This window comes from Equus przewalskii, chromosome 13 (assembly GCF_037783145.1).
Source record: "Equus przewalskii isolate Varuska chromosome 13, EquPr2, whole genome shotgun sequence".
Classification (NCBI taxonomy): domain Eukaryota; kingdom Metazoa; phylum Chordata; class Mammalia; order Perissodactyla; family Equidae; genus Equus; species Equus przewalskii.
Genome location: NC_091843.1, coordinates 90830578 through 90843602, shown reverse-complemented (window position 1 = coordinate 90843602; position 13025 = coordinate 90830578). Strand labels below are relative to the sequence as shown.

Sequence of the window (13025 nt, the reverse complement as noted above, 5' to 3'; positions counted from 1 at the left end):
ATGGCAGTGGGCAGCGGCTGGGCTGGGGCCAGAGGCCCACGAAGCCATGAAGAGGCACGCTACTTCATGCCAACGGGCCAGCTCTGAGCCTGAGGACTGAGATGCACCCGGAAGCCTGCACTTGCCTATTCAGAGGGAAAAGGTCAAAGAGCTGCAGCCCAGCCGAGGAGAATGGCCTTCGCTCAGCCGCCCTTCCCTTCCATTCTTCTCTCTCTCTCTTTTAATAAGAAGGGTGTTCCTTTCCTCAAAGGGAGAGAGAGGGAGGGAGGGAGGGAGGGAGAGAGAGACTGTAAACTGTCCAAAAGGACCGTGAGAAAACAGGAAGCTTTGAAAAGTACAAGAGAAAGCAAGATGAAATCTATTTGCAGGCGGGCCCCTGGGGACATGTGAGGCATTGTTAAGAGGCCGCTCATACAGCTATATCCTTCCTTCTGCTGAGGAGGCTTTGCTGCCAAGAGGCTGCTATCTGGTCACTGCCTTAACCCCCTCAATGCCTGCCAGCCCAAGAGCCCAGATCCCAAGCACTGGGCCCCTAAAAGTCCCCACCTGGTTTCTCCCCTGATAGAGCATCCAGGAGCTGGAGGGGAAAATGGAGCCAGTTTGGCCAAGGTGGGGACCCTTTTCAGGGAGACCTCATCCTCTTCTGTCAGCTCTCCCCTTGGCCCTCGGCCCTCTGCTCAGACCAGGCTGCAGATGACCTGGTGATTCATAACTTAGGCAGCTCCCGGCTTCACCCATCTCAAAGGAGAGTTTGTCCCGGAAATTCTGGATGGCTGCTTTTCCTGGACAGGTTTCCCAAAGACGGCAGCTGGTTCTTTGCTTTTATGGAGTGTGGCCACTACAAGGATATCATCCAAGTCAACCCCCGTGTGCTTACGCAGAATCTGGGAAGCGCACTTCTGAAACCCGGCTTAAGTCTACAGGCACAGGGCTCTGGAGAAACTCCAGCTGGCTCCAAGGAGCAAAGAGCCCAAAGGCGAGCCAACAGCAAAGAGCCCAGAAGGGGAGGAATTTTTTCATAAGAATAAAAAAACAGAAACATAGAATGGAAACCTTTCCTCCCCTCTAATTTTCCATCCTATTGTTAAAGCTTGATCCCACAGTGAGCGAACGTTTCTGCCTGCTGTGGACAGCTGTCTCTGCCAAGCACAGAGCCCAGAGAACCAGTTCACGTCACCACAGGGAGCAATGTATGTTAGGAAGGATTTTCAGTGGAGAATCCCAAGAAATTAGAATCTGTTACTGAAAGAATCCCCCTTTTTCACAAGTTTTTGGGTAAAGGAGACAGAGCTAATCCTTGGAGGATGGCTGCAGCGAGGCCTGTCTCTTTTTTCCAGCCACATCAATCACGTGAAGAGAATGACTCTCCCGTTACCACGGTGAAGCTCGGGTTTAGCTGTCCGGTCCTGCTCCCCAGCATCGCCGTGCAGCCAGCCGCCTCTTGTCTCAGGGCTACGAACTGCACAGTGATGAGCAATGGTCCTCCATTCCTCTCCCGACTCCCAAACCCCCAACAACCTCTGCCCAGGGCCAGCTTCCCACGAATCCAGCACAACAGGGATGGGAAGCAAGGTGCACAGGACACCATCTCGAGATGGCCCATCTCACCGTGCAATCTGGAGCGGGTTTACAAAAACCCAGAGCCCCATCACATAATCTGTAAACTCAGATGAGCTCTGAAATTCTTTGTAATGAAGAAGGGTGATGGTACAAAGATGACACCATGTAGGATGACATTTTGCAGGGAGACGGGACAAGTTGAGGAAGAACCTGCTGGTATGCTTCTGGCACTTTCCAGGAGACAGAGAGCTCCTGATGGAGATGGCTGACACCTGTTCTTGTTTCAGAAATGTCTAAGAATGGAGAAGGGCCACCTCAGTTTGACACAAATCCTCTTCAACAGCCAATTCTTTCCATTCTAATGACAGATACACTCTCCTGGGCAGCCCCCTGACCTGTAGTGTGGTCTCCTAGGAGCACCTCCCATCAGGAGGAAGCAGCCTTGCAGGTGACCATCGCAGTTCCTGTGCCAGGCTCGTCTCCCACGGGAGAGTGTAAACTAAGCATCATTTCTAAGCTGACATTCCATGCTATAAGCCCCTCTCGTCAGGGTTCCGTTGGTGTGGACCACACATCCAGAGCCCAATCCACCCTCAGGAAGAAGTCACCTTGAGTTTCTGAACCGTGATGGTGACCGTCAGACACCCTCTGGAGCATGGATGGCACCCTATCGGCAGGATGGTGGAAGAGAGGGAGTCCTGAGACTTCACGCTGGGCTGGCTCACCGCATCGGCGGGCCCAGGCCGCAGTGCTTTGTGCAGTGTTTGCACGCTGGGACTAGAGGGAGCCCTCAAAATCCTCAGATACCACCTGGTCCAAGAAACCCTCCATGTCCCCTGAGGCCTTGGAGGGTGGAGAAGCGGAACTGCCTCTGTGCCCCGAGATCACACCCAGCCTGCAAGCCCCTTCTTGTGTTGGCTCTGCCCCCTGACACATCCCTCCATCTCAGGGACGTTTTCTGCCTGATTTCACCACAACTGCTGGACCTGAACTGACGAGGGAGAGGTCAAGTTGGGTGGATCGGACAGGCATGCATTTTGGGGGGACTGTGAACTCTGCCAATGGCTCCCTTCGTATTCTAACAACCTTATGCGCTCTGCCTCCAGTGTTGACAAGGCAAAAAATACAGTTCGTGCTCAATGCCCAAGAGTAAACTCAACACGAGGAATGAAGACGGTAAAGGGTCCTCGTGCACACCTCCATTACGGGAAACAGCAAACCCCTGGCAGGAGGGAACAGCTCGGTTAAAGGGAAGGGTTCCAGGGTTCAGTGAAGCAGGAAGGAAATCAAAGACGTGCCTAAAGAGAGAGAAGAGGTGGGCCGGGGGGCCCAGGGGCTCACGCAGCCAGGGCTGGCTTTCCAGGGGTGCCATCTGTGCTGTCCCCCAGGGCCCCAGACTAGGAAGGTCTTGAACTTGTTGTAATGCTCTCCTCTCACAGTCTTGAAATTCTTAATAACGTTTGAACAAGGGGCCCCGCATTTTCCTTTTGCACCAGGCCCCGTGAATTATGTAGCCGGTCCTGCACGCAGCTTCCTCCCTGCTTCAGCTCGGAAGACTCAAGATGGACACACAGTGACTTTCGAACCACTGGGAACTTGAAGGAAAGGAGGGGAAACACAAGTGGGCGGCAGGAAAAGGGCTGGAGGGAGGGGGCTCCCTCCCCCGCCTCCGGAGGGGCCCGCACAGGTCGAGGGAAGCTCTGGCTCCTGACCCCTCTCACCCCGTCCAGGAGTGGCCAACACAGGAAAGAAGTCAGCTTCGCAGGGGGTTCCTCCAAGTGGGGACATGCAGCAGAGGGTTACAGCAGGAACGGCCCCGGGGCGCAGGGACCGTCCTATAGAGATGGGGCGGATGGAGCCCATCATTTGGACCCCACGGGACAGGCAGCACCAGACAGAGGGAGACCTTCCATTCCAAGCAGAATCGAGCGACGTGGTTTCCCTCATCTTCCCCTCAGCCCTCTCTTCGTGACCATGACCGGGATGACACTTGCCGGTACATTCCTTGAATTAAATCACCCAATCCTGAGCCAGATTCCTTCTCATTTTAGAAGTGGAGAAGAGAAGGGAAACAAGGCGGGGAGGGGTCAGGAGGGGGCCAGCGTGGGGAGCCAGAGCATTTCTGGGTAAAACCAGTCAGCGCCTTGAGCTTTACAAATCTCCAGCTCCAACGTGATTCCTGGGGACGAAATAAGAGCCCAAACCTTGTGCCCCATGGTACTCAGGAATAAAGAGAAGCACTCAGTTCTGTGCGCTCAGTTCTTCCTCGGCCCAAGCAAGCATGTCTGAGGTTCTCTGAGGGGCTAGTCTCGGAATCTCTTTCATCATCTCTGGGAAACCTGCCCTCGAATTACACTGCTCAGCCCAAGCGTCTGGAGGGCAGCTGGGAGCAGAGGAAAGGGCGAGGCACAATGCTGGAAGCTTCTCTGACTGCTCTCTGTGTTCTCCTCATTGGCTTGTGAGGGGAAGAGGAGACGCCCCATGGCTCCCTTCTAGAGCGGGGGCTCCCCACATCACCTTCATCCTTCAGCGGCCTTGCTCCCCAAATGGGCCTCCCCGCTCATACTTCCCACCACCGGCTACCTTACCCCCTGGGCTCTGATTCCACAGTGAGACAAACAGGGCAGCTGCTCAGGGCCGAGCCGAGGGCCGATGTGAGCACTGGTGTGCATGGGTGTGGTGGAAAGGACAGAGCAGCAGATGGGCCTGGGGTTGGCCGTGAACCCACTCTGAGCCTCAGTGGTCCCATTGGTGAAACACAGTCGAAGGCTCCCCAGAGACCCGGCCCCATGTGGCATTTGCACCACCCCGTGAGCCCTCTCTTTCGGGACTCCTCCCGGGGCCCCTCGCCCACCTTGCATTTGAAAGGCTTCACGTCAGAGTGGACTATCATGTGTGCCTTGAGGGTCTGCTTCTGCACAAAACTCTTGTAACACAGGTGACACTGGTAGGCCCGGATGTTGGTGTGGATCAGCACGTGTCTCTTCATGTTGGCCAGCAGGGTGAACTCCCGCCCGCAGATCCCGCATTTGTGCTCCTTCACGCCCTGGAAGGAGGCGAGATTCAAAAAGCCATGGTTAACAAGTAACACGCTCTCAGCAGGAGTGCAGTCTCCGTGTTTCTCGCCACAGAGGTCCACGGAGAGCTTGGGGATAGATGTTGAGTTCCAAATGGTGTGGCTCTGGCCTTGTTAAATTGCAATTTTCTTGAAAAGTGTTGATTAGACAATCTGTTTTTCCTTCTGAAAACCACTAACTAGCCAGACCTTTAGAGGAAAAGAAAGCCATTGCTTTCGTTGTCCCTGCTGCTGGTGGGGTGAATTCTACAGTGACATTTCTGGGCATTAATAGGATTTTGGTAAGAGCACTGAGGAATGATATGCAAAATGCGCCTGTAATTCGGCTTTCATGATGATGAAAAAATAAAACCTCCTAAACTGATATCACCATTTCCCATATGAAAACCAACGTTCTCTTCAGTTCTCATTAATGGACTTGGAAATCCCAGAAGAACAACTCTTATCCACACTTCAGTAAATCGCAACTTGACAATCACCTCTTGAGATGGCCCCGCCCACCGGGCTCCAACCGGCCACGGTGACCTCTGTGATGGGCCGTGGAGCCTCCTTGAGGCCGGCTTCTGAGAAATTTGGCACAAGAGAGCTCTCTGAATTAGAAAACAGGACAGAAGGAGATTTTCTAGTTTCCTGCTATTTGTGGGGAGTGTTTTGAGTCCTCAAGCCTCGAGGCCTCACCTGACAGCCCGTCCAGGACTCGCAGGAGGAGCAGAGCATTGCCAACCCTCACTCCCCATGCTTCCCCGCCAAGGCCTGTGCCAGAGATCTTGACCCAGAATGACTTTTTGGAAGGAAAACTTAGAGAACTATGGCATTAAAACTAAGGTTATTACAAGTTTAGAACAGCAGCTAAGCTAACAATTGTACCTTAAAAACCCCATATAAGTACCTTCTGTTGCCTGGTGTCCACAGCGATGACCTAAGGCGGGAGGGGGTCCAGGCTGACTCTCTCTGCCTACCTTTCCACTTCTTTAATTTGGGACATGGTGAGAAAGCACCACTCCTCGGTCTGGGCGAGCCCATGGCACCAAAGGGTGAGTTCAGGTCCCTCCCAGCCATTTACTGGCTGCATCACGTCAGACAAGTCGGGTGGCCCCTCCTGGGGAGGGCTCCCTCACCTCAAGATGAAGTGGGCACAGGTCAGGAGGACCTGGGGACCCTCCCCAGCTGGAATACTCTCTAGGCTGGGTGATTGCAGAGGAGCACGGATTTATGCTAAGGAAGAGATCTAAATCGTAATGTCCTCCTAAGAAGACGAGTCTTTAAAATGTGCTGTGTATTCAAACAGTGAGTCTAAAATTATGAAAACAATTTTCTTGATGGGTTTTAAAATTTACTTTAGCATCTTTCTTCTCAAGACTGTCCCTATACTTGGCTATGATTCAGTTGTGCTGGGACCAAGGAGAAGAATCTCCTTTCACTGTTTAGGGAATTCTCTAAAGAGAATTCTGCATCCAAAGCAAAATTCACATGTGGGCTGGCCTAGAACCCAAGTGCATGGGAGCCTGGACACAGCTTTGGGGAACCAAGGAAGCTGCTACGTCTCTAATAGGGTCAGTGAGGTCAGGGAGAGGGAGCCTGCAGGGTTGCTGGGGTGAGGGCAGGAAGGGGGTGCGGAAGGGGAAGTCTTGACAACAGGGTTTGAGCTCAGGCGCTAGAGTCAGAGATTCTGGGTGACACCCCCATGCCTCGGTGTCTTTACCTGCAAATCTGGAGTCAGGATAGCCTAGGCAGCCCTAGAGATGCTGAAGAGGATTCAGTGAGGAGTCAAGCTCCTGGCACACAGCAGGTGTTCGTAAATCCTGCCCCTCTCTGTTTGACTAAATGCATCTTGTTTCCTAATTCAATTGAGGCATTTCAGATACCAGCTGTCTTTCCCATTTTGACTTCATTATCTACTATCTTACAGAATTTTTATAGGCTCCTTTGATTCCACACATGTAGGAGTCCCTGAAACCAGACAACGCTCCCCTTTGTGGCTGAAACTCGGTCTGGGTTCCTCGTGGATGGCTCCTGCACCGGGCAGCTGCCTCCTCCCTGGACGGTCTCTACGGCGCCTTCAGTGGGGCAGGAGCTGTTTGTGCGAGCCCACAAGGCAGCTACACCTTTCATCTCTGCTGCCAGAAGACGCCCCATGTTTTGTCCTAACCTATCAGATGAAACCCACTATGACAGAGCAGAAATGTTACCTTGGCTGGACCAAGTCCTCCACTGACCTTTCAGAATTAAAGAGTGTTTAGAAATTCTGGCTTGCCGGAAGTTTCTCCCGACAAGAAAACCACCTGAGGGGGCCAGCCTGGTGGCCCAGTGGTTAAGTTTGCACATTCTGCTTTGGCGGCCCAGGGTTCGCTGGTTCGAATACTGGATACGGACCTACACACCGTTTGTCAGGCCATGCTGTGGCAGGCGTCCCACATAAAATAGAGGAAGATGGGCATGGCTGTTGGCTTAGGGCCAGTCTTCCTCAAAAGAAAAAAAAAATTGAGAAAAAAGAAAAAGAAACAAAAAAAGAGAGAGAGAGAGAAAAGAAAACCACCTGAAGTCAAGGGTGTGAGGGTAGAGGTCAGTGGCGTGAACCTCGCCTTCAGAAGCTCAAAGCTGATCCAAGTCAGCTCGGCTGGGTATGACTGCACGGACACCACCGGGGCCTTGTTTTAGTTCATTCTGAATGACTCCAGGGCTGTGGCTGAACTTAGACCCTGGGCCTGTGTCTCTCCTTGAAGACTTGAGGGCAGGGAAGATCAAACATACCAGAGAAAGATGCTCTCTCGTGCCTCCTACAATACAAACTATGGGGCACTGCGCCCAGCGAGGCAGGGGCTCCCCCAGGGAAGCACAGACCCCCTGGACCCACCCGGGCAGCCTCTGCTCCCCCAGAGCCACCTGCACATGAAGCAGGTCTCACAGGTGAAAAAGGGAGCAAACAACCTAAAAGTCAGCCACTGCTTCAGCAGCAAAAGACAAGGGAATCCTCTAGATTTTTCTAGAAGGCTCTGATTAGTATATCCCAGACACAGAGCTGGTCTTGGGTACGCAGGGCCTGACGACACGTTCGTGCTAGTGCCCTGGATGAAGTTTCCGGAAACGGAATTTTAGGGATCCTAGGAGGCGAAGAAGCCACAGCACAAGGCCAGCTGCTTCCTTCATCCTTGCTGGCCCTCCGCTGCAACCTGTCCGCATCCCTCAGGTCTAGGCCCGCCTTGGACTCCGGACGGCCGGACGGGAAAGGACTCCCCACGCTCCCCGCTTCCGGGGGAGGAAGGACATCAGGGCTCGGGTAAGGGGATCCCCCAGCCGGGTCAGAGGCGGGGAGCAGCGCGGGCGCCGGCCCAGCCCCGGGCCCCGCCCCGTTCCCGCCCGCCCGGAGCAGGGGGCGCCGTACCTTGTGCGTGAGCGAGTGCTGCTTGAGGTGGTGCGGCTGCACGAACTCCATGCCGCACTCGGAGCAGATGTAGGGCCGGATGTCCTTGTGCTTCATCATGTGGTTCTGCAGCTGGCTCGGGTACTGGAAGGTCTTGTCGCACTCGGAGCAGCTGTACTGCACGGGCCCGCGGTGCGTGGTGAGGTGCCGCTTGAGCTGGGCCAGCGTGGGGAAGTCGAGGCCGCACTCCACGCAGATGTTGTCCCGCCCGCTGGCGTGCTTGGCCTCGTGGGCCTTGAGCTCGCTGGGGTAGGCGAAGCCGCGGCCGCACACGCGGCAGTTGTGCGGCTTCACCTCGCTGTGCTGCATCATGTGGCGCTTCAGGTGGCTGGTTTGCGTGAAGGCCTTGTGGCACACCTGGCACTTGTGGGGCCGCGTGCCCTGGTGCGTGAGCATGTGCGTGTGCAGGTGGCTGAGCTGCTTGAAGAGCTTCCCGCAGCGCGTGCACGCGTGCGGCTTGATGCCGCTGTGGCCCAGGATGTGCGTCACCAGGTTGTACTTGGACGTGTAGGACTTGTCGCAGGTGGGGCACTGCCAGCGCTTCTGCGCCCCGCCCACGGCCACGTAGTAGCTGTCGTCCACCTGCACGTTCACGTCCACCCTCTCCACCTTCTGCCGGGCCTCCTCGGGCCCCGGGGTCTCGGCCTTGCGGGGCAGCAGCGGCGCGGGGGGCGGCTTGGGCAGGAAGGCGTGCCGGCCGAAGGGGAAGGGGGCAGCGGAGGGCAGGAAGAAGGGCAGCAGCAGCCCCGGGGGCACCTTGGGGTAGCAGGGGTAGGGCGCGGGCAGGAACGGGGGCGCGGCGGGCTGGGGCCACACGGCGCTCGGCTTCAAGGGCTCCTGCTTCACGGGCCGGCCCCCCAGGGGCTCCAGAGCGCGGTAGAGCTGGAAGCCCACGTTGCACAGGTCGATCATCTGCGAGTCCCGCGCGGGCCGCGGGGGCTGCGCGAACAGCAGCGGGAGGCCCTGGGCGCCGCGGGCCTTGCTCTCCTCGGGGGGCAGCGCCGGGGCCAAGGCGTCCGCCGGCTGGTTGGAGGGCATCTTGGTGGGCATGCTCTTCCGTTTCCGAGACCCTCCTCCTTCAAAGACCCCCGGAAACCCGTCTAGGTCTCCCGGAGGAGGTTCATACCGAAACTGGGGGAAGGGCCCCCGGAGAGCTTCCGGGAAGAGGTGTCTTGGGGGAGCTTTCTCCCGGGAAACCACGGGCTGCAGGCAGTGGGGGAAGGAGGCGGCCCTCTTCACGCCCAAACCGAAATGCACATCCTCATCTTTGATCCTCTTCATTTCCTTCTGCATCCTTGGCGATTCTCCTTTGAAGAGAAGGAAATTGGTTGTTTAAAGAAAAAAATCCCTTCTTCCCTTAAGGGCTTTGGCTAGATGTCAGTACTAATGTATGAAGAGCAATGCCTGTTTAATACTGACGCTCCTTTATCCTAGGACTGTTCAGAATATGTCGTTTCCCCTTGCAAACCCAGTTACTCATGTGGAAAGCAGTGGCCTCCTGGAGCCGGACCTTAGGGCTCCAGTGTAAATCCTCAGCCACAGACCCGTAGCAGTGGGGACAGGAGCGTGGGAGTGCACTAGATTGAGAAGAAACCTGACCACTCATCGGCCATTGTCCCCACTTACGATGAGGGTACGAAGGCCCAGAGAGATGAAATGACAAGCTCAAGTCCCACAGCTACACAGTGCAGGAGCCAGAACTGGGACGCACTCTGCTGCGACTTTGCAGCCCGAGATGGAACTGCATCTGCTAATGTGGCTTAAATGTGTCTTTTAGAGTCGTTTCTTCTCTGAGAGAACCAGTGATTTCCACTGCCTCTTCCTGTCTGGGGGCCTTTGCTGCTGGAGGAATGGGGACAGTGAAAGCTACACAGGAGAAGCGACTTTAATACTTAACTCAGTTCTCAGATTTTCTGGGCATCCATGGGGTTGGGGCTTAGGAATTAAGAGGGAGGGGGAGGTCGCGTGTCCTCCGGTGAAAGGGGGGCCCAGCTGTGTCCCATCCTTTCCCTTCTTCCTAAAATTCCTACTGAAAGGCTAGTCTGCCGCTGCTGCCTCGAGGAGCAGACCCGTGTAGGAGATGATGAGAGCAGGGGGACAATGAAATGTGCAGCTTTGTGAGCCTGGGAGGTGTGTGGGAAGAGTACGAAAATGAGGGCGGTGGTGCTGCCGCTGAGGAAGGACCAGGATGCGGATGGAGAGGCTAGAGGCTGAAGGGTGGTCTTTCACGTGTACTGGATCATGTCTTGGCTTGCAATTCAGCAGGTCCTGAGCCCTAAATTCACATGGAGTTATAGAAGGTGTGGCCCTGCTCCAAGAATTTGTTACATCTGTAAAGATAATTGGCTTTCAGACAAGGCTGAGGTGTCCTATCAAAATAGAGGAAAAACAAATGGCAGCTCCTTTCTCTGGAATTTCATTTTGACCACAGTTGGTTTTATACCCCTTTTGGAGCAAAAACGCTGCTCCGACTGGAGAGACCTCTTCCAGGCTCTAAGTGACAAGGGCAAACCACAGCTGAGCCCGTCCAGACAAAACTGGTTCTGTCTGCTTTATTCTGATCTGGTTAAGACTCAGTGACTCCTACTTCAGTTAAAGAGCTTGACTGGAGAATGAGTAAAAAAGAGATGTGTCAGAGCATGGGCCAGAACTTACTGAGTTTTTTGTGTATTTTATTGTTAAGAAAATATTTGAAAATGCACAGCTGATGACATCTGGTGCCTTTATACTGTGTGCTGTATCTTAGACTTACGTGGAAAGGAGTTATCACTAATTTTGAATCGGAAGGTGTTTTGGTTTATACGCATTCTTATTGCCTTTGCTCGATACTTTTGTTTTCAGTTGTGACGTAGTCTCCTAGTTGACTCATTTTAGCATATTAGGAGTGGCATTTCTAATATAATGCTAATTTCAAAAATATATTTCTTTTCAGTGTTTGCAGTTTTATTTTGTCTCTACTGACCTAGTAAAGCAAAGAAACATTACTGAACGGAGGCAATGTGTTTTTTAACATAAATGGCAGAATTATGTACCCCAAATGCACTTACATATGTACATTTTAATTTCCTCCCTCTTTTAATATGATACAAATTTTCCCCCAGTTTCTGACTTCTGCATATATACACTGTACCCCTAAAATAGTAGTCTGCTTGCTCTGGAATAAAATCAGTAACTCAGGAGGTTTAAAACAGCATTGTGATCCATCCATGGACATTTTTTCCAGATCTTTGAAACAGCAGTCTCCTTCTGCGTAAAGATCTGAAGGAGCACTGCCTTTCTCTACAGAGGTCAAGGAGAGCTTGGATCTACTTCCTCTCACCCTTCTCGAGAGAGAAATCAGCTGTAGCTGCTGCTAGTTATTAATATCCCTGTCTTTTGAGCACAGGGTGCTAAGAAGAGGCCCCAGGGGGTAAAAGAAAAAGACGCGGAAAATAAATCCATCCCAGGGACGGGTGTGTGGAATGGAGGAGCAGGGAAAAGATGTCTTCCTTGGGAGATCATTTGTCTTGAAATGAGCCAACTTAAAACTCTGAGCAGCCTCTGCAAAAATATTAATAGACTCCTGGAAAACCTCACTGTGTGCCACCCATGAGCTCCTCTCTGTTTCTAAAATAGGTCCACAGGCATCCGTAACAGATACGAGATTCCTATGCAGGAGGTGAGAGAGGCTTGGAGGCAGCGAAAATCTACTCAGCCAAGGCAGGGCAGGGGGCGGGGAGCTGCAGGCCCTCCCCTGGTCAGCAAGCTGCGGCAGCTCCCAGAAAACCAGGAGGTTGTAAGATCGTTGCCCACCAGGACATGCTGAAACAATAAGCAGAAAGAAAGAAGAACTGAAATTGTAGAAGTACACAGCTAGGGGATAGTGGAAAGATCTTTGGTCTGGAGCCTGAGGATCTGGGTTTGAATGCTGGCTTTGTTAGCAGCTGTGGGAAATTGAGCAAGTTAATTTGGGGGTTTGATTTTTCTCATCCGTGAAATGGGGGTTGGGATATCCCCGTAGGGTTGTTGGTGACTTAAAATAGAGTGTGTATGTGAAAGTCTGTTAAACACTAGACAATGTGGTACCCCTGAGGGTTAAGAAAGACCGGACAGGAGAGGAGGGCTGGGGTGGTGACCAATGGATTGATGCCGACTGACATCATCTGTTCTCCAAGCTGAAGATCTTGGTCACCATTGACTGGCATCTGGAGCTCTGCTTTGCAAGTTCAAAACCAAGACTACCCATTTACCCTGAGTTGGTCTTGTTGCGGTGGTGAATGGGGACCACACTCAAAGAGGCCAATAGGTAAGGCCAGGATGAGTTCATTCATTCAGTGTGATGAAGCTTGTAGTTTAAGAATACTCCCCCATCCTTCCTCTATGGCCCTCTTCCTGCTGTGGAGATATCTTCCGACCTACGTTAACAACATGGCGTTGGTGAGTGGGGGCCCAGGGATTGGGTGTCTCGTGAACTATGGGCAGCCAGAGAATTGCCCCAGTCTAACATCAGAGGTCACCTTCCTAGAGACAAGAGGACCTGTTTGTGAAACCCAAAGTCTCAGACCCTGGGACAGTGCTGGGTCAAAACAAGCTCTCGCAATTCCTGCTAGACTGCAGGGGCAAGGACTGGGTCTGTCCACTCACGGCTGCATTTCTACTCCCCAGCATGGCGTTTGGCACGAGGTGGATCCTCAGTGAACTGCTGTGGGGTGAGAGAACGGATGAATCCTTCTTGTTTTTAAAGTCTCCACACAGAACTTTAAAATGTGTAATTTTACGGGCTGGCCCAGTGGTGCAGCAGTTAAGTTCACATGTTCAGCTTTGGAGGCCGGGGGTTTGCCAGTTTGGATCCTGGGTGTGGACCTACATGCCGCTTGGCAAGCCATGCTGTGGCAGCGTCCCACATATGAAGTAGAGGAAGATGGGCACGGATGTTAGCTCAGGGCCAGTCTTCCTCAACAAAAAGAGGAGGATTGGTGGCAGATGTTA

The 13025-nt window shown here is 53.3% G+C and overlaps 1 protein-coding gene across 2 annotated transcripts in view; it reads right to left on the bottom strand.

Moving 5' to 3' along the window:
- Positions 1 to 13025, bottom strand: part of ZNF366 (zinc finger protein 366) — a 63962-nt gene that overhangs the window by 11708 nt on the left and 39229 nt on the right. For both annotated transcript variants that reach the window (XM_008536631.2, XM_008536629.2), the window contains exons 2-3: positions 8019 to 9364; positions 4415 to 4606 (exon numbers count right to left, since the gene is read on the bottom strand). In XM_008536631.2, the coding sequence (XP_008534853.2) occupies positions 4415 to 4606; positions 8019 to 9350 (1524 nt within the window). In that variant the 5' untranslated portion in view covers positions 9351 to 9364. The remainder of the gene's footprint in view (positions 1 to 4414; positions 4607 to 8018; positions 9365 to 13025) is intronic.